Source organism: Oreochromis niloticus, linkage group LG16 (genome assembly GCF_001858045.2).
Source record: "Oreochromis niloticus isolate F11D_XX linkage group LG16, O_niloticus_UMD_NMBU, whole genome shotgun sequence".
Lineage (NCBI taxonomy): Eukaryota > Metazoa > Chordata > Actinopteri > Cichliformes > Cichlidae > Oreochromis > Oreochromis niloticus.
Genome location: NC_031987.2, coordinates 17,857,962 through 17,879,398, shown reverse-complemented (window position 1 = coordinate 17,879,398; position 21,437 = coordinate 17,857,962). Strand labels below are relative to the sequence as shown.

Genomic DNA, 21,437 nt, shown 5'->3' with positions numbered 1-21,437 from the left:
TAGCTTAGCATAAAGGCTTTTACCACTGGGGAAAGAGATGCCCTAGATATCACCAAAGCAAATTGTATCCCTGCCACCTCTTTAAAGCCCACTAATTATCAGATTTTGTTTGTTTAATATCTACACAAAATGAAATCTGCTAATGACAATCAATCATTTTGGTAATTACAAGCAAGGTTTGCTTGGTTATCTGAAGTCTTGTCATCGCAATCAAGATTAGACTGCAACCAGTAGGGACACTGCGCACAATACAACTCCATCTGCAACAAATTTATGTGCAATTTTAAGATCATTCTTTGTGTATAGATAAAACAAATGAGATATATTGTGTTATTCTGTGAGCTTTAGAAGTCTTGATAGGCTTATATCAGATCTAGCCGAACTGTTTTCTTTCTTTCTTTCGTGCTCCACATGCATCGATACGATAAGAGTGGTACCAATCTTTTCTTTTCTTTTTTCTCTTAAAATGTTTGCACCAGTAGGATTACGGATGCGCTTATGTAATGTGCCCGTCTATGAGCACTCCATAACTTTTTGCCCTTTTCAAAGTGCTTTTCACTTCTGTCTTCATTAGCAAATACAATACACTTTTCTTCATAGTTCTCATACTGCTTCAGTTGTCATGTAATCGAAGAACTTACTTCTTGGTATAAGATGCTTGATGATGGCCTTCTTAAGCTTTATCCACCCGTCCATTACTTTCTGGTTAAAAACACAAAACTACACAAAAAAACCTTGGTTAGATTGCAGTTTGATGGTGGACTTTGTAGTGTTTTTCGTATTTTGAGTGTGCGTGTGTGTGCACCTGGAGAGGTGTGCTCTTCTTTTTCTTTTCTTTTCTTTTTTTCCCCCAGTCTCTTGTTCTGGGTCCTTACCATTTCCTGTAGTCTCCCCTACAGCTGTCCCAAGGGTTTTCATACACCATCCCTCGAGTTAAAAACATCAGTTTTAACTTAAGGGGTATCTTCTCCTTGGAGTGTACTTGGAAAGATGTTAATGTGTAAGCGCAGGTTGGCAGGATACTTATAGCTTCAAGACTTTGACTAGATACTCTTACATTACAATAGGAAAGAATGACTTCAATTGAGCAGACAGCCTTGTTCAAAGCCTGAATCAAAATGTCCAAATCTGTGATATTCCCAACATAATCAACGACGCAGCAGCTGTGTTGCAGGCCTGTTCTGAAATTTGAACAGTAAGTTGTTGCTGGAGTCGCTAAAATCTGCCATGTGACTTTAGAGCGCTGAGGTCTAACGAGTTAGGACATGAGGTCATTACTGAAATGAATAATCAATGTATCTTCAGGAGCATGTGATTCTTCCTTATGCTTGCAATACTTTACAGCTCAGGCTATTTACAATTATAGGACTCATTTGTAATACAAATTCCAGATCCCTTAATGAAGCCTAGCTGAATGGTAAATTGTATAGATTTACTGAAATATTAATAATGTGCGAGTGTTAGTATCTATTTCAATATATATTACCATTTTTTATGTACACCTTATCAAGAGGCAGACATGAATTAATGACTCTATTTGACTGTATTCTGACTGTTAAGCAGTTTGTGCTTAAAATTAATGTTAGCCTTTGTGTCGTGAACAAAGCTTAAAACCAGCAACTGTGACCAAGTGAAGCCAAATTAAAATTATTTAATATATTTGGCTCACTGATGTTTTGGCTTAGTCAAAGGCAATTAGCACCAAATCAGACATGCCTTTATGTAGCACTGACCCCCAAACAAAGCTCTTTTTAAACTCTGTTTTTCATTTACTGCAGAAACTCTGGAAATGTGCAATTGCAGGCTTTGGCGTGTGTTTCCTTGTGTCTTATAATTGCATTCACGATTCCAGTCTGAAATGTTCAATGTGAACTGAATAGGAATTCAGCTCCACTAAAGTACCTGCGAGTTTTGCCATCCCAATGTGTTTTGTGTTTGGATCACAGCGCAGCATTGCATGCTTCTTTACCAGACTGATTGATGAGCAGGCAATTTGTGAGGTTTTAAGGTACATATTTGCATAAACTCTTAAAATGACTGTCATATTTTTAACTCCTTACCGCCCCCCCAACACACACACACACACACACACACACACACACACACACACACACACACACAAAAAAACGTAGATTTGTTTTCAGAATTTATTAGGAACCAACACCCAAAACTGCACTGGGTGCTATGAAGACTCCAGAATGATTTTCAGAATTTATGTTTTAAGAATTTGGCAGACAGATGCTGTAACTCCCAGATCCCTAGAGAGCTTCTTTAAAAATCTAATGCAAAAACATCAACGCTTTAACCCATACACTCTAGAGAGGGAGGTTTGACTCCGCAGTTCTGATTCAGAATTGAAATGTTGGAGAATTGACACACTGACCCTTGAGGATTTGCATTTACATGCAAATCCACAGCTGGTTTGTAGCAAAAATAATTTATTCGACACGTATCATGATAACAAGGCTTGTGAGATGTGTGAGTCTCCTTTTGTTGCATCCACAGAGAGGCAAGCAGCTCTGCTATAAAGGTGGATATGAGAGAACCACATAACAATTGTCAACCTGCAGTACAAAAATGGAAGAGTAATGGCCACTAGTAAAAGGCCAAGATGTGGATGTGCTGTGCAAAGAAAACCAGTGAAATAAAACAAAAACATATTTTTTATCCTTTGACTATATTTATTGCCAGAAATGAACAAGAAAAGTTTTTATTCCATATATACAGAAAGACACCTATAAATTAGGGAATATTCCAAGAAAGTGGAGGGAATTACACGTGTAATGGTCTGGTATTTGAATGTGCTTTGAACTGTAACATATTAGTGGAGATACTTGAAAAGTAGATTAGGGCAAATAAGACAAGTCAGTGCACTAGTGAAAAAAAAAATCCTTTCAATTGTTGGACAACTTCATAAAACACCAAACGCCACAAATAACAAAGTCCACTTATGGGAATAATTATCGAAGGACCAAAGGAGGACATCAGGTGAGGTTTCTTACATCTGCTTCCAAGACTCGCTGTAGGGTTGGGGTCAGGTTAAACATCATCAGAGATGGATGGTTTTAGATGAGGTCATGTTCCAGTTAATGAAAAGTTAAGCGCATATACTTGGAAACAGATCAAATCCCAGTCCTTAAATACAAAGGTGGTCAGGGTTTATGGATGGGTCAGCACAACACAACACCAGACAGTAACAAGGATGGCTGCTGTTTACTTTCTGTTTCAAGCTGATTAAACCTATATTGTTTTTATGAAATGACAAAAAGTCCTCTAACCCTAAAGACAAGTACTATCTTTCTTCTGCCGACCTTGCTCTTTCATGGTTGAGGTAAATACAAGAGACTAATTTAAAAATAAGAGCCTGCATGCCTGAAAATATCATAGTTTGAATTAAAGCTAATCTAAAACGTAATTAAAAATAACCAGTCCTTCACCACAGCACTGTCACATCATAAATGGCTTATTTTTTATTTATTTATTTATTTTTTTCAGCCATGGTTGTTGACAATTTATCTGTGGCATTTCTTCTGCTTCAGGTATTCTCTTACGGGTCATATCACTGGGTAGGAACAGCTGACCTATATGGCTGTTTAGGTTTGGAGACTCGTTGGCAAATAGGGCATTTCTCTGGGACTATTTTCAGCAGCAGATTAATGCACATTTGGTATGCCAGTGAATTATGACAGCTTGTGTATATGGGACTAAAAATAAACAACAGCTCCCATGTTAATCTTAATGAAGAAACATGCCACCCAGTGCAACAGTGTCAACCCATCTCCCTATGAGATTGTATTAATACAAGTAGCAGCAGCAAATATTTTAATATATTTTGAAGGAAATGTAAACCTGCTCCAATTACATATTCTATTAACATAATAAGGAAATGTTGTTAACTAACGTATTTGGCAAGTTACAAAAATGTTTTACATAAAATTTCAGTGAAATGTTTGCTGACAGTGTATTTATTATCATGTTGGGTTTGTATTACAGTATATAATAGCGCCTAAAATTAATCACACTGTCACTGAACTTTGTTATGGTTGTGATTATGCACTGAAAGCACATGGTTAAGGTTAGAGTAAGTTCCAGTTGTGTCTCGATGCAGAACAGCGACTGCAGTCATCAACATTAGATGAGACCACAGTCTTTTCCTAATCTTGCCTTAGTCTAACCACAGATGGGGCTCAGGATGCAAACCTCTCCAGAGTCAAAGTCCTATGCTTTGTGCCATCTTTCTGCTGGTCCTTACCTCTTACATTCCAGGCATCACTTGTCAGTCAGATCATTTTATTGGCATTGTTGGATTTGGTCTTTTTGTAGGGTTTGTTGTGAAGAAAAATAGGGAATATGGCCAGACTTATGTTTTAAGAAGAGTGCAAAAACAGAATAGATGAAAATAGGACATGACTGGACTCACATGCAGATAATGTTTATTTTATTTGCTGCAGTTTCGAGATGTCTGCAGCTACCTTTACTGAACTGAAGCAAACTGAATTTGTTTTGGGGTGGTCAAAGAACCTGAGCAAAGAAAATTGCATGTCACCAAAAAAACCTTTTTTTTTCCTCCAAAAACAGTATGTTAGTCACTGAGGAAATATTAACCCTCTGAGGTGTACGTCATCATGGGTGGTGATCATAAACTAATCCTGTGTTTTAGAGAAAGGCAAAATCGACTCTTTTGGAAAAGAAGAAATGTGAATAGTTTTTGATGTGTGTCAGTTAAAATGATGGTTTTCTTTGTTTACATATAAACAAGACATGGGAGAACAATTTAATGAAAACAGAAATTACATATAGCCTAGGTCTGGAGGTAAGATTGGGGTTGGAGTCATCAATGATAGTCCTTTAGACTGATTAACCCCTCCAAGGGTTATATCAGTCTCATTTTTCATCCAAATTCATTTATTTTTATGAGGGAAATATTCCCTCTTCTTATTTCTTTTTCAGGCATGCCTATTGCATAAACAGGAAAAACTCAGTGTCCTTCCCCAAACTTTTAGTTTCATTCTCCTGATCCTCGCCCCACTAGTAGATGGCATACACCCCAGTTTAAGAACCACTGCCTTAAAATGTGGATATCATGTTGTGTAGAATGTACAAAATAGATTTCTCTTTAATCCCTTCGGCAGGTACATTGAAATTCAGTTTCAGTGTTTCGGTACAACTTTTTCTTCACATTATGTTGGCAGCAGAAGTTTCAGAGGCAGGCTTCTCAAAAATCTTGACACATAAAACTAAAATTTTCTGCATGAGTGGTTACAAGAATAGGGGAAATAGTTTTTGGTGCTTGAATGAACTGTCCCTTTAAGATGGGTACTCTGCTGAAGAATCATGACACATCGATTATGCAGGGATATGGATCATTATTTCACAGTAAAAGACACATAATAGTGGGCTTTAAGAAACTTTACAGAAATACAGACTTCCTTTTATTGCAATATAGTAGTGTAATGAGAGTAATAGTTATTACTGGATGTCACTGTTCTGTGTTTACTTTGACCATCATACATAATAGCTGTTGTCACTATTGTAACTGTTTTTCTTTACAGCTAATAGGGATGCTGTCCCGACCGTTGCTGTACAAATTATTTTGTGTGCGCAATTTACATCTTTGCAAAATGTCTCGTGGAGGAATTTGTTTGAAGAAGCTGATTTTCCCTTTGTTTACTCTGCACCAAGATTCATTGACTTGATCATCATTCCCACTCACCACCATCAGTATTCCGGTGTGCAGCTTGAAGTGTGGTGCAACCAGCAACGGGAGCAAAAACAGAATGATAAACAATTTAATCTCACCTCTAATCACGCTTGTGCGGAGTGGTAAGTGAATGACATCAAAGAGATGCCAAGATATTACAAGTATGCTTAAATGAGCAGTGTTTTGCCGCTTCAACCCCTGTGGAATACAACAGGTATGATTTTACACCAGCCAAATATTGTGCTTTCAGGTAAAAATCAATTCGTCATAAAACATCCCTGTGTTTTCACTGCAAGGAAAGCAGCAGAGATCGTGGTTCATACTCCAGGGCGGGGACAGTGGTCTCATTAGAGAAACTTATCCATGACAAAGTCATCAGCTTCTACAAGAACAAGGCAGCCAAAGCCTCACATTAGGATGTGGCCTATTTATTATGGATATGAACCACCCTCTCATTCAAAGTTCAGATCATATTAAATGGTATGACTGTGACAATGCACACACATTTGTCAATAGCAGTTCTTTCCTGAGGTTTTAACATAGACTGAATGATAATTAGTTTCCCTTTGTTGTCCTTATCTCTTACCTGCAGAAATGGCCAATTTATGCAGGCTGCACCCTGGCCAGGCAAAGTTGATGCTCCCCAGAGGAGGAAAGCAGCCATGTTTCAGACAATGAAAATGAACTCAGGGACAACTCAAGGTTGATTTAGATCCTGGGCAACATGGAATTAAATGAGAAACCGGGCCACACTAGTTGACACAGCTTCCTCTCAGAATGACTCTGGTATGGTACCTGCATCACCAACGAGCCCCATGCGTCACTAAGATTTGGTCAAGTGAGGGGGAAAAAAATGCAAATGTCATATTGTTGAAATGCTGAGTGAACTAAATGTCAGTCCATCTTTTTCCATATGAGATATGAGATTGATGTGGATAGGCTATTGAAAGCAAGTGTGATAGATGCAGAAGGCAGGTTATACCAACAGCTGTGATATTTGAGCTGTGAAATAAGCCTTGTTATTTTTTTTTTTTCAGAGGAATAAGCAGTTCTCTTATGTCCTTTGCAGAGATAATCCTGAAAACACCCACAGTCTGTCTCTTATTTTATCTCATGGTTAGATTTTCTCAAAACTAATGACAACAAGGTGCAATGCAAGAGACAGGTGGTCGCCTGTTATTTTTTAATAATTAATAAGAATCTTTAGTTCTGAATAACCAAAGATGTTCAATGACACCAAGAACATGGCACTGCAAGGGGAAGAAACGTTGAAACATTTTTATCAACTTTAATTTCACATTTTCCACACCATGTTGGCCGTCTGATCCACTTCACCTTAAAAATGATCACTTGTCAAGTCCTCACCGCTTCTACTACCTCCCAGCCAAACACATTTCACCTATCTTTTCATAATCCCTAGTTCACTTCCACATGTATTAGGAGCAACATCCACAAGCACGTTTTCCCTCTGATGCTGCTGCTCTGTGCGCGCACATCAGTAAATGAATCACGTAGCACTAGAACAGCCCTTCTTCATGCGATCTTGCCAGACCTATTGGAGAAACCCCCAAGGCAAGATCTGTCACTGTTCACTCATTTGCTGGAAGACGATCAGAAACTATGTTAAATGCACCAAGAAACAACCTACACCGGAGTGTGTTATAAAGGCGTCGAGAGGATTCCGGGCAGATCAGCTCACTGTGAAGGGAGCAGGTTTCAACAGTTGACGCGGAGAGAACTGAGCGCAGGAAAAGCGATTAATTTTGATTATCTGAAATCTTCCAACAGCCTTCTTGTTTTTTTGCATTTTCTGGCAACGTTTACGGGGGCAGTGCAGATGAGCATTGTCCGAATGAAGGATGCGAGAGCACTGGGTCCAATTGGACTGGATTATGGGATTACTGGACTGATTATAGGACAATCATCGGGCAAAAGTCGCAGCCGTGCTATAGATGCTCTTGAATGACGGGAACACAAAAGGTTGGACAGGAGTAGTAGCTCTATATCCTGCTTTTATTCTACTTTGTGGCATGGGTAGGCTGTATATGCTACACGAGCAGAACCCATATGCAACAGTGTGCCGCACAGGGAAAAAAGTAAATGCATTGCGAATGGTAACATCGGCCAATGCTGCATTTTGAACGGGCATGTCAGAATTTGCTGTAGCCTAGGTGTAGATGTCGCATGAGGGCAATGCGCTTTTGTAAGCTACGGTCTAACCTTCACCAGAGAGATTCAAGCGCTTTAACCTTGGATGCAGGAGGGAATATTAATACTTTATAGTCATCGATTATTCATTAAGTCCCCCCCGTGAGAAAAAAAAAAACAACGAAAAAAACCCAAAGCATTTCTCGTACACGATGTTGAATTTGATATTTAATTCATACATCAGGTATCGCCAGGCGGTCATCTTTGTTTACAGAAAGAGTTCATCATAGCCGAGCGGCATATGAAAGAGGTTAAAATACCAATTTAAAAAGAGGTAGCGGTTCACGCATCGATTTAGTACCTAATTAGCCAGAGATCGGCGTCAACCACATGCCGGGTTCGGGTTTAGTAGTCTAGGTTTGCCGTAATCAACAGGTTGAAAGTCAACGAGGATTTTTTTTTCTCTCTGCCACTACTGCGGATCAGGTTGAAGGGATGCGTCTCTCTGTACCCGTTTTCTTACTGCTGTGGGTTAAAGCCCTGACATTGAAAAATCTCAATTATTCTGTCCCGGAGGAGCAAGGACCTGGAACTGTTATCGGTAATATAGCAAAAGATGCCGGATATGGGACCATGGAGAGAGGGAAAAAATCAAACTTCAGAGTACTGGAGAATTCAGCACCACATCTGGTGGATGTTGACCCGGAGAGTGGACTAATCTTCACCAAACAAAGGATTGACAGGGAGACATTATGCAGGCGTAACCCAAAGTGCCAGCTGTCTATGGAAGTGTTTGCAAATGACAAGGAAATATGCATGATCAAGATTGATATACAGGACATAAATGATAACTCGCCCAGTTTCCCTTCAGATCATGTCAATATTGATATTTCAGAAAACGCAGCTGCTGGGACACGCTTTCCTCTCACTATTGCACATGACTCAGATTCTGGGGAAAATGGGATAAAGACCTACCAGGTCACAAGAGATGATTACAATACATTTTCTCTGGATTTAAAAGTGAGAGGCGATGGGACTATATATCCGGAGCTGGTGGTTCAGAGACCTCTGGATAGGGAGGATCAGAGTCATCACACCCTCCTTCTCACAGCAATAGATGGAGGGGAGTATCCAAGATCGGGCTCCATGCAGATCAACGTCAGAGTGACTGATTCGAATGACAATAGCCCGGTTTTTGAAAAATCCTCTTATGTTTTAGAGATTCCAGAGAATTCTCCCCCTGGAAAAGTACTTATAGATTTGAACGCCACTGATCAAGATGAAGGAAGTAACGGGCAGGTGGTGTATTCCTTCACTGGATATGCATCTGAGCGAATACAAGATTTGTTCTCCATCGACCCCAATACTGGCGTCATCAAGGTCCAGGGAGAGATTGACTATGAAGAGAATCCAATCATAGAGTTTGATGTGCAGGCTAAGGATCTGGGGCCCAACCCGATACCAGGCCACTGTAAAATTACTGTCAAAGTGCTTGACAAAAATGACAACTCGCCAATAATTAGTTTTGTTTCTGTCCGGCAGGGAGCCATCAGCGAGGCAGCGCCTCCAGAATCTGTCATAGCGCTGGTCAGAGTGACAGATAAAGACTCCGGCCGTAATGGTCAACTTCAGTGCCGGGTACTAGGAAATGTACCTTTCAGACTGCAAGAAAACAATGACAATTTTTATACACTGCTCACTGATAGACCTCTGGACAGGGAAATGAAAGATGAATACAATGTAACAATTGTAGCCAGAGATAACGGGATCCCTTCTTTGAATTACACTAGGTCATTTACTGTAAAAATCTTGGATGAAAATGACAACGCACCACGCTTTACAAAAGCAGTGTATGTGCTACAGGTGCCTGAGAACAACATCCCGGGGGAGTATTTGGGCTCCGTTTTGGCCCACGACCCAGACGTGGGTCGAAATGGGACAGTGACGTACTCCATTCTTCCATCACATATAGGAGATGTTTCAGTCTACACATATGTGTCTGTTAATCCCACCAATGGAGCCATATATGCCTCCCGCTCTTTCAATTATGAGCAAACTAAATCATTTGAGTTCAAAGTTCAGGCTAAAGATGGAGGATCACCTCACATGGAGAGCACTTCTACAGTTAGAGTCAGTGTTCTCGACGTCAACGACAATCTCCCGGTTATTATTTTACCGCTTCTTCAGAATGATACAGCGGAAATCCCGGTGCCTAGAAATGTAGGCATTGGATACATTGTGGCTACAGTGAAAGCAGTAGACCATGATCATGGAGAAAGTGGACATTTGACCTATGAGATCACAGAGGGAAACGATGACCACCTGTTTGAGATGGATCCAGTGGGCGGAGAGGTCAGAACTGCCCATGCTCTTTGGGAGGAGGTCACCCCAGTGGTTGAGCTGGTGGTGAAGGTAACTGACCATGGCAAGCCCCCCTTATCTGCCGTGGCTAAGCTGATCATTAAGGCGAACACAGACACAGCAACAGGAGGGGGATCCAGCGCGAGTGGGGAACAGCAGCACTGGGATGTGTCCCTGCCCCTCATAGTTACCCTTTGCATTATCTCTGTCATGCTCTTAGCAGTCATGACCGCCATCGCTGTCAAGTCCAAGCATCAAGATAAGGAGGCTGGGAATTATAACTGCCGCATGGCTGAGTACTCCAATCCTCCAGTGGGGAAGGGGAAAAAGAAACGGATCAACAAGAGTGACATCATGCTGGTTCAAAGTGAGATGGAGGAGAGAGATTCTGCGAGTCGAATGAACGTGGTGAGCAGCCCGTCTCTCATCACCTCGCCAATTTGTTTTGACTACCAGAGCCCCCTGCCACTCACACTCCCCAGGTCAGAGGTCATGTACCTGAAAACCACCCCAAACAGCCTGACAGTCCCCAGGGCAGGTTGCCACTCCAGCTTTGCCGGGCTTAGCACAGACACTCCAGCGAATAGGATGTCAGTGATACAGGTAAGAAGGATGCTGCACTGTGTTCTTTATCTGCCCTTTATTCTTGCTTATCTGTACACACTGCTTAGCCATACTGATCTGACAAAAGAAAAGTAATCGACTGAAAAAAAGAGAAACTCTGTCACTGTGAGCAGACATCATTATTTTCACTTTTTCTCCCCCTGTTATGATGCTCTGAATCATTCGCTGCATATAAAGTGTGATACGGCAACTTACTGTTGAATCGTATTCGTGTGCTTCAAATGGCATTTCACTGAGGAGAGTTTTTTCTTCTTTTTTTTTTTATCCATAGCAGTATTTGAGAATCATTTCTAAATTGCTCAATCTTAAGTCTTCTCTTGGAAAATGGTACAGTTGGTCTTCATAATCAGAAAGCACTCTCAGTTAGACATGCAAACAGTGTGAGTCTTGAACAAGGCTGCTGTGACCCTGCCAGATCTGCTGCTATAGAGTGAAAACAAAACCTTGCCTGAAATGCGGGATTGGACAGGTGTTTGAGCAGCTTGTCCGATCACATTACTGAACCAATGTGCACCAGACAGCGAGATGCACACAGCATAACCTTACAATCGCATTTTTCGCTCCCCGCAAATATGGGCCAGATCCACCAGCCCGTATCCAAAGTTGGCACGATAAGGCCATTAATAGGGTCCAGCCATGCCTTGTAGAGACGGCAGGGTTGAATACACGAGCCAGCTAACATGCTAATTTGACAGCATCGGCTTGTAGTGCAGTTTAGCACAGCAGAATTATGTGTTGTAAACGATGTAAATATCTAGGACAGTCTCACAGACAGTCTCATTCGGAGATGATAACGCAGATGACAAGGCCTGGCACTGTCACCAGTCACTAGAGTATGTGGGTGTGATCAACACAAACACATTATTGTCAAGATAGGGGGGAAAGGATGCTGATGACAGTGGCTAATGCTTAACTCTTCGCCTCGCCAAGGGAGAGTACATATGGTCACAATGGAGATTTGTTCCTCTCATGATTTCGTCACTGCCAGGTGCTCAGCAGATTTTCTTGAGCAGATTTTCCACGTGACCACAGCCAAAGAAATTCGAATCTAAAAACTGGATAAGGGAATTTCTTTTCCTGTCTTAATCTCATGTTACTTGGGCTGTCAATTAAAATTTTAACATGGTCAATGTAAAATATTATTTCCCTTTCATTTTTAGACTGAAAATTTTCCCTCAGAGCCCAATTATGCTGGCAGCAGGCAGCCATTTGTTCAAAGGTAAGAGCACTAGCCAAAAACGCCCTGACCAGTGCATTTAGCTTCTTCATTTTTGTATCAAGTCAGCTGACTATGGCTATCAAACAGGAGTTAAGAGGTAAGTTAAGTTCTTTTTTTTTCTTTCTTTTTGTCCTCTTCCTGTTCTGCTGCAGCTCAACATTTAAGGATGCAGAACGAGCAAGCCTCCGAGACAGTGGCCATGGTGATAGTGACCAAGCTGATAGTGACCAGGATACTAATAAAGGCTCACACTGCGACACGTCTGCCAGGGAGGCCCTCAAGATGAAAGCAACAGCAGTTAATGGCCAGCCTTTTGAGCAGGGTGAGTGGACATCTTAAAGATGCCTATCGGACTCTTGCACTAGACATTATTTATAGTTTATCCAGTGGGAACATGCATGCACCTCACTGATCTTTAAGTGGGGGTCTACCATTTTGGGGGTGCAGCCAATGCAGCCACTTCTCCTGTCAAGAAGCTGAACTGTCATTAGATGCTGTAGCTGCAGTTCCACTTTGACTTGCGTGCAGCCTGAACTGTGTTTCAAAGATGACATGAAGGCGCCAGAGAGGAAGGCAGATGATAGTTTAAAAGGATAAAAGTGTTCCTTGGCTGAAGGTAGAAATTGCAAACATCTTCTGTCTGATTTAGCTATCAAACCACCTCATATGCATGGCAAAGTGTACCTCCGTAGGTGCCTTTCTTTGATCATGTCATTATTTTAATACAGGTTTGTCACATACATGTCCTGAATAAGATGACAGAGACAAGAAAACATGATCGGCACTTGCGGTGCAAAATGACAGATATTTATGGTGCAACACGACAGAGAGTTTCCACCTTTTGCTTGGAAAGACTCAGCTGTTATTGGTTTTGCTGTGGTTGCACTGTTTTGAGAGGAGCCTGCTTTCCGACTGAAAATAGAAATGTTAAATTTTATTTCACAAATCTGAAACGATCGGCGCTGCCAGGAGTATAATCATAGATGACTGTCAATCTGTTTCAACCTGGCTGACCTGATAGGGTCTGATATATTTAGCTATTGTGGATATAAACTGAAAATATGAGAGCAACTCTCAGTGGTAAGATAAAAGATAATGGGGGACTTGAGTGAAGTGGTGATGTTTCTCATTTCCTTGTCTGCACCTTGGAAGAGAATGGCTGTGGTCATCATGTCCCTGTGCAGTACTTTCCACACCATTTACATTGCTATGTACTGTTTGTTTGCAGCATGCTCAGGAGGGCAGAGATGGAAACACTCTTGCGGCTGCCAGAAGGATGTGCGAATCTCTCTCTCTCGATCTATCTCACTTTTATATATGTGTGAGTGTGAGTGTGTGTGTGCGTGCTATGAGGAATTATGGTAGACCAAACTTGACTCTGTGGGAGGTGTAAATTCAATCACTTTTTTTTGCAGCACATTTCTGAATCTGATTCAACCCAAGTTCTAAGGCCAATCACATGAAGAGATATTGAAGGAGATGTTTTGTACATGCAAAACTGATTACTTACAAGTGCAGCACTGACGCTTCGCTTGACAGGAATGTCAGTTAATTTATAGACCTGCATTTGTAAGATAAGAGAAAAGCGATGAAGTCGGGCTTTGCTTTTAATATCAACATGTTTTGCTAATGGCTTCCCTGCTTGCTTGTGAGGAATGCAGTTAAAAGGCAAAACTAATGGTTGGATTAAACTCTGTTCTCTCTCCTGGGGTTGGTCAGTTGAACATTAAATGGTGTCACTGTCCGCAGACTACAAGATGGAAGGTCTACATTATGCATTATGCCTTAGACGTGATCACACACACACACACACACACAAAACACCCTCCAACCCACATACTCCTTCTGTCTCTCACTGTCTCTCTCTCTCTCACACACAAACACACACCACACAAACATGCAGGTACATTTATTGAACAACAAAGCCACTGTTTTGCAGATTTAGACAAGATAGTGCTATTATCCAAAATGGAGACACCTCAGAATTTTAGTTCCAAATGCACCAACACAAAAGCTTGCGGGTTAAGTAGTATTGCTTTTATGTCTTTACCTTTACCATCCCTCTAGTCTCCTGGCTGCTTTGATACAGGTAATATATGCACCTGTGCAGCTTCCACCATCATGCACTCTGAATATTTATTCACTCTCACAGACACCAGATGCACAGTGGGTATGTTGCTAGGCTTTCTCTGATTCTATTTATAATGGGCAGGCAGTTTCTTTGTTTTTGAGAACACATTATTGTTGCATTCTACAGTTGCCCATAAGATCACAGCTATTTGTCACTTTGTCATGTTTCTGTTATGTGGCGGTGTAAATGCAGCAGCAGAATACATAAAGGTGCTCCGTCGTTTCAGAGCACGCATTTAACAAAATTTTACTCAGTGATAAATGTAAAATGGAGAGCAAGCAGAGCAGATGAAGGCACTCCCACTTCATTTAGCCTGTTTTAAACTATCAAAATCCCACAACAACTAACAGGACTGCTATACAAGCTAGTGTGCCTAGTTAATTTCCTATGTATATATTGTGTGTTATAGAAAAACCTGTAGAGTAGGACAATAAAACTGAACAACATATCCTTTTTGTGCAGTTTACAAAATTGGAAAAAAAAAAAGGGGGGGGGGGGTAATAGCTTAACCTTCCGAATCATACAGACAATATAAACAGTTAATATATGCCTTTTAATGCACTTCAGCTGTTAATTAATATGCTTGTCCTAAGCTATAACTCCTCTTTTGGGCACCCAAGTGGAGACTGCAAAATCCCTAAACACATATATATTATAACTGTAGTAATATAAACTATTTAATAATCTTAATTGCAGGATAGGATAAGTTATAGCTTTTGATAGACACTATAAGCTCATGTGTATGAGCCTATATATGCTTAAAACTACACAGATGCCATATATACAATGTTTACATGCTGGTAATAAATTCTAAGCAGAGAGGTCTATAATGTAAAGTATTATCTGAGTAACAATTTAATCTTATAATATAAACATGTCTTTCAATTACTCTGGGTTTTCTAGCACCATACAATAGTGCAAACTGCAAAAATACCTTACTCTGTTGTTGGTGTACCTTCTAAGCACATACATCCTTTTGCATCAGCATCATCTGCTTGCTCCTCCGCACTGGTGATAGGCAGCATGGAAATGAATTCAGCATCTCCCTGCTTCTCCTTGCTTATGCTTATTGTTCTGGCCTTGTGTATCTGTGCATAAAAAATACTTTTCTCTGTGGCGGAGAAAAGAAGACGGAGAAACACAAATGCACGGGGCACAGAACTGTAATCTGGGGTGTAGATGCATCAAAGCGTATAGCACTTACAATATGCAGGATCTGTGTTGCAGTTATGCCAAATCAAAGCCATAATTTAGTTCTCTCTTGTAAGATGCTTTTTGAGCAAATGCATATTTTGAATCCTGACAAAGCGCCATAATAGTTTATGCTAAGAACGTAACATAAGTTCTTACAACCTCCAGCATGAGAGGAAAAAACCATTGCTGCCTGAAACCCAGAAATAAAAATTTGTTTAGTAAATCTAAGAGTTGCTATGGCTTGTCAACATCTACTTGTGTTTTCAAAGATACATTTACACATCGTACTGACCCAGGACTAATGTTAGCGACCAAGAGAAGACTTTATTTCTACTGTTTAGATACAGCTTTAACAATAATCACAAAGGTTTCTGTTGTTTACCTTGCATCTGACAGGCCACATGCAACTTAATAAAAACTGTAAAAGCACAATTGATGATGATCATTGACCTGAGAAAACTTGACAAGGCACATGTTACGCTTATATCTTATATAAAAATAAATTAAAAAAAATTTAAAAAGCAAAATATAAAAAAAAGATCATAAAAAGATCAAAATTGCCAGATCATGGGACTAATTATTAGAGCTATCTGTTAAGAAAATGTGAGTCTGTGTGCATTAGCTGTGCACTGACTGGTTTAATTCTTCTCAGAGCACGTCTCACATCACACATTTATATAAAGAATCTTCAATCCTTTATATAAATACAATGTTTGTTATGTTTACTTAGCTGGGAATAGCAGCAGAACAACTAGCAGCACACAGAGGTAAAAGGTGGGGTTTTCATTTAGTGAAATCTGCAAGGTCTGTGTTTATGCATACACTCTTATATTGTACATATATTTATTACTCTCAGATTTAGCCATTCTTATATTTTGCTTGTTTTATGTTATTTTTGCACACCTTTGTTGCTTGTGAAGCTCGCACACAAGAATTTCACTCGCATGTACTGTACCAGTCTACCTGCACATGTGATGTGACAATAAAAGTGATTTGATTTGATATGCTCATTTTGATGCGAGATCTTTGTATAGAAAACCTCAGTGTGGGAACATTGGCCTATACAAACAGACAAAAGTCACATCTCATATACAATTAGGAGATGACATGATTTAAAATTACACCTATTATTCCTAAAAGTCTTTACTTTGCACATAAAAGACACACAACGTTACAAAGAAATGACTGTTGCCCTTTCCAGAAATCTGTAGCACACTGAATGCCATTTTAACATTTGTTGGGAAAAAAATGTAAAAATCTTTCCCTTCAACATTTTTGCAGACGTGGAATCTGTAAAACAGTTCTTATGTAAATTAACAACTCCATTTAAATCTGCCCAGTCCTTATAAATAACAGTTCCATTATATCCTATGGCTATGTGTGGGTGTATTGGTGTTCGTATACTTGAGCAGCGGTATGTGATAATTGTGGCATGTACTTTGCAAATGAGCTTCCACTGGCTGTGTGGCACATGGTGCTGCTTTTTACTGCTCTTGGGGGTTTTGGCATAGATGACGTATCTTTTTTTTAAATTTTGAACTTCCTCTTTGCGGTTCAGTATCCTCCAGCAAACTGGTCGAGGCCAGTTTATGCGGAAGGTGCTGTTGCCTTTGAAAAGGAGAAACTCTCCACCTCTTCTAGGATGAACGCGTTCATGTGGAGCTTCCTCTTATTCCAGGCTGTGTATTCCCATCCTCATCAAAGCCGGGTTTCAAAATGAGATCAAGTGCCTCATTCAGGGTTACTCATTTGCTCCACAGAATGGCATGTGAGCAAGATAGAGGAGTCTTATCTAGCTAATCAGAGTAGCATCAAGTCATGTGAATTAAATATTGCAGTTATTTATATAAATGAAATACAAGTTTTGATTGGAATTTTAGTTGCAGGAAAGTGATTTTTTATTTATGAGAGCGGAATGATGTGAAGATTTAACATCATATGTGACAAGATTGTATTAGCGCTGTTTGTGTCCTGTTTTGTTTGTGTCCCAATCTGTATTAATGTCTCCCCCATTCAACAATAAGCGTACAAGCCATCTATGTCTTGATGCATGCTCAGTCATCCAGGTAAGGAAATGCCAGAAAGTTGATTCTGTTCGTCTGGAGATAACGGAAAACACTATCCACAAGTAAACAAAATCAATTTTCTGGGATCTACAACATGTAAATATTTAATCAAATACTAATCAATTCATTGTTTGAATTTCTTTGTATATTTAGTGAAAGGGTACCTTTAAAACCTCAAAGTAATCACAACAAATGAAAACTTATTTTTTTAGATAAGTTTAATCAGTCAACAGAACAATTGGAGGATTCTTTGAAATATTAGTTTTACAGATTAAATTGCAGTTTGATTTTCATGTATAGCAAATTTAAGAAAAGTAGGATTTACCGTCAATTTACAAAGACGTGTTTGACATTTTTATTCATGTGGCTACATGCAAGACATCTCATTGCATCATTGTCAAATTAATTTCAATAGCAAAGTGTAATGGCGTCAGGAAAAACAACACCTTCTACATCATTACACCATGGAAATTGGCTCCGTGGTACGTGTTGCTTTCTGTGTGCTTATTGTACCCCTCCAGGGCTGGGTGTGGTGTGAAATGTAAACGATGGATTTACAACCCAAATATAGAGCGCTGTCCATTTCTCCTTTGTTGCTGACATTTAGTACCATGAACACGTTGTGCAGTCCTGTGTTGTGGTGTGCCGCATCAGCCAATCAAGCAGAATCTACTGCAGCCATGGAATATCCAGCGGACCACTTAAATCACCAGTACTCAATACTTTCAGTGTGGATTATATTTAAAGCTTATTGTTTGGCATTTTAAAAGAAGCTTATGAGAAAGATTTAACCTTAATTTTAGCCAGCGTCCAAAGACAGTTGTTTAGGGAGCTTGTTGATGAGTGTTTACTACAGCAGAGGTCCACAAGTGTTCAGAGAACAGCTCAGTTCACAATATGCATCCACTAAAAAAGATGAAAATGTGCCAATGAGCCCCTGGCTATGCACCAGAGTCCTTTAAAATAAATAAAAGAAACACTCAAGGTCAAATGGCACTTCCACAATCAAACTAAAATCCACTGACTTGGATATATTATTTTAGTGTTAATATGACAGTTTTTGAACTCCCTCCCAAACATTCCATCTTTTGAAGTTTTAGAAAAAATACACAAAAATGAAAATAATGAGCCCGCACAATGTCGAACAACATCCCAACTACGGAGTGTTTCAAAACTTTCTGGTCAGAAATGGTGAATGCAGTCATGCAAATTCAGGCTTGTTTTTCTTTCTTTTTTTTTGTTTATTTCACACAAACGTCTTCTGATGGAAATGTAAATGAAAAAAAAAACATCACTTCCTCTGCACCAGATGATATTTTCCAGGAAACACCTACACAGGTTGTTGAGAATAGCAGAGCGAAAAGATTTCATATATAGGACGAATCATTCATTTGGCACAATAACGGAAAAAGAAAAGAGTAAAATTAACTTTTTTTATATGACTTTTTTGTGTATCAGTACTTTAAGGTTGCATCGTAAGCAGTTTTTAGAATGAAAAACATGCATTGCTAAATTCAAACCCTCACATTTGCTGTCGCAATAAGCTGCTGTTGCTATTTATTCTGAAAATGTCTGGTGACACATACTCTATATCAACAAAGATACTTAGCTATGAGCTGGTTTTTAATAGCATCAAAATTTGCATCCGTTTGTGGCGTTTTATTATTGCTGCTCATCCTTCAAATGCCATCTACATCATCTTCTATTTTTTTTTTACTCACCCCAGCATGGTCCAATAACAAAATGTTTAATTGTTTTTACAGAGCAAGACAAATCAGTCCACTGCACCGATGAATGTCGTGCACTGGGACATTCTGACAGATGCTGGATGCCAAAGTTACGGGTAGGAAGCCAAGCAGACAGCGCCGATAATCGCACCAACCTTTTCATCCCTGTGGGAATGGATGCCATGGTAGAGACAGAGATTTATGGCACCATCAGCTGCAACAGCAGAAAAACCCTCAGCACGTTTGGAAAGGAACAGCGGGACAGTACAATCCTTGTGGCCAATGTCAAACCTTACTTAAAATCGCAGCGTGCACTAAGCCCACCGCTCCAGGAGAGTCCATCTGCGTCTAGTAGTCCCACCAAGAGTAGCGTGCCCCCGGACTTGGCCAACCAAGAGTCCAAAGAAGTGAGGGACGGGGGTTCAGACAGCAGTGCCTATGGCCCTCCAGATGGCCAGTGCTCCCCACTGCACACAGAATTGGAGGAGCCCTCCTACCTGACCTGCGAGCTCAGGCCCAAGTCCCTGTCAAGCAGTCTCATTCACAGCTCTGTCATCAGCCAGGAGTGTGGGGGGTCAGATTGTGCTCTCGACCCCCGGGACTCTGGTAACTGACAGGTGGGGCGATCCCGTTCTCTCTCACCTGCCAGGGGTGATGATGATATCACAGATCAAATGACCAAGAGCTGATTTAATTTGACCCACAGAGGTGTTCAGACACGCATTGTAACCAAAAACCATCTGCTTTGTATGTCTTTTCTTTTTGAGTTTGTGACTTGTTGTGTTCAAGTGAAATATGTGTCTTTGACTGCCGTGAACGTTTGGGGTGGGTGGGGGTGGGGGGGAGTGGGGGTGGGGGAGTGGGTGCCAATCAGTGCTTACCTGACTACAAGTGTTTTCATAGTGTACTGTACCCGTCGATTTAGGTGTCTGTATTTTACACATTTCAAACTCCAATTTTGTGAGGCTGTTGAACAAATTGCTACTGTTAAGCTATTGAGTCCTGTCTGCTTTTGTACAGTGAAGCTTTCTGTCTCCATTTAGTGTATAAGGAACATCTCTTTGAATATCACAGCAACTGAAATACATATCAGTGACGTTACATTCAAAAAGTGAAGTGTCTTATGAACTGTTAATGGTGGTGCAACAGGGAATGTCCCTTTTCATAAAACCATTTGAGGTTCCTCGAAAAACAATTTTTTAAGAATGTATTTGTAATTTTATTGTCGTCCTCTCTGCAGTTTATGTGAAAATAAGCTGAGCTTACACGTGAATGTGGGCCACTGTACTTGTTGTGTATTTTATTAAATTTGTATACACTGTGCGTGCATGGAAGGCAATTATTTTTGACTGGTGACAACTTCTGAAGCTGTCTTGTTTATGTGAGAGAAGTGCTTTTATGTCTACAAGGTGCTTAATGTGTGTTAATGACAGATAGCACTAGTGACTCTGCAAATGTGCCAACTTTAGCTATATACTGTATACCAGCACATGTGACCTAGCAGTAATAAAGATCTTAGTCACAGAAACTGCTAAAGAAAATCACAATCAACATTTTACACAGCTATTTCTATTTAATAAAGGCAAATAAAAACAGGCACTGTGTATTAGTGCACCCACCAGAAGACGCCTTGACTCCCTCTGCTCAATGCTTTTATTAAAAATATGCATCGTACGGTAGAGATGGATACATTTTCAGGGATATTTTTAAATTCAAAGTCATCCCAGCTGCTGTCAGTCTGGGCTACTTGTGATTATAGGTTTGTTAAATATGCATGTTTCCTGACAAATGATGAGACGTGACTCTATGAAAAAAAAGTGACATTCAGCAGTAACAAGCAGTTACAAGCAAGGACTTTTGCAACGAATTCTTTGATTAGATAAAATGAAAGTTTAATGATCCCTGTGGGGGGAAGTAGGTCATTGCAGCAGCAAAGGATTGAACAAATAGTGCTATTAGAGGTTATCACAACTATAAGCAAAAAAAGAAAAAAGAATTATACATCAAGCACAAATAAAACATCTTCACTGTAGCGATTTCAAGGTTAGGAGAACCTAGCGTTTAATATCCAGTGTTTTATAGTCTTTTTACTGACTGTACAAAATGTTCGATATTTGCTCCCTTCCTCATTACGAGAGCAAATGTGCAAATTTGCTGTTTGGATGCACTGTACTCTATTTACTATTCAATCAAATGCAGAAGGGGTAGGTGTAGTGACAGAAGGCCATAGTCTGCAGACATATTCAAACAGACAAACTGCAGCAAT

The 21,437-nt window shown here is 40.0% G+C and overlaps 1 protein-coding gene across 1 annotated transcript; it reads left to right on the top strand.

The window, feature by feature from the left end:
• Positions 1-7,168: 7,168 nt before the first annotated feature.
• LOC100690496 (protocadherin-17) lies at positions 7,169-19,991 on the top strand. Its single transcript, XM_003455452.4, has 4 exons — positions 7,169-10,813; positions 11,995-12,053; positions 12,206-12,375; positions 19,208-19,991. The coding sequence occupies exons 1-4, from the start codon at positions 8,345-8,347 to the stop codon at positions 19,783-19,785; spliced, it is 3,276 nt and encodes a 1,091-aa protein (XP_003455500.1). The 5' UTR covers positions 7,169-8,344; the 3' UTR covers positions 19,786-19,991.
• The last annotated feature ends 1,446 nt before the right edge of the window (positions 19,992-21,437 follow it).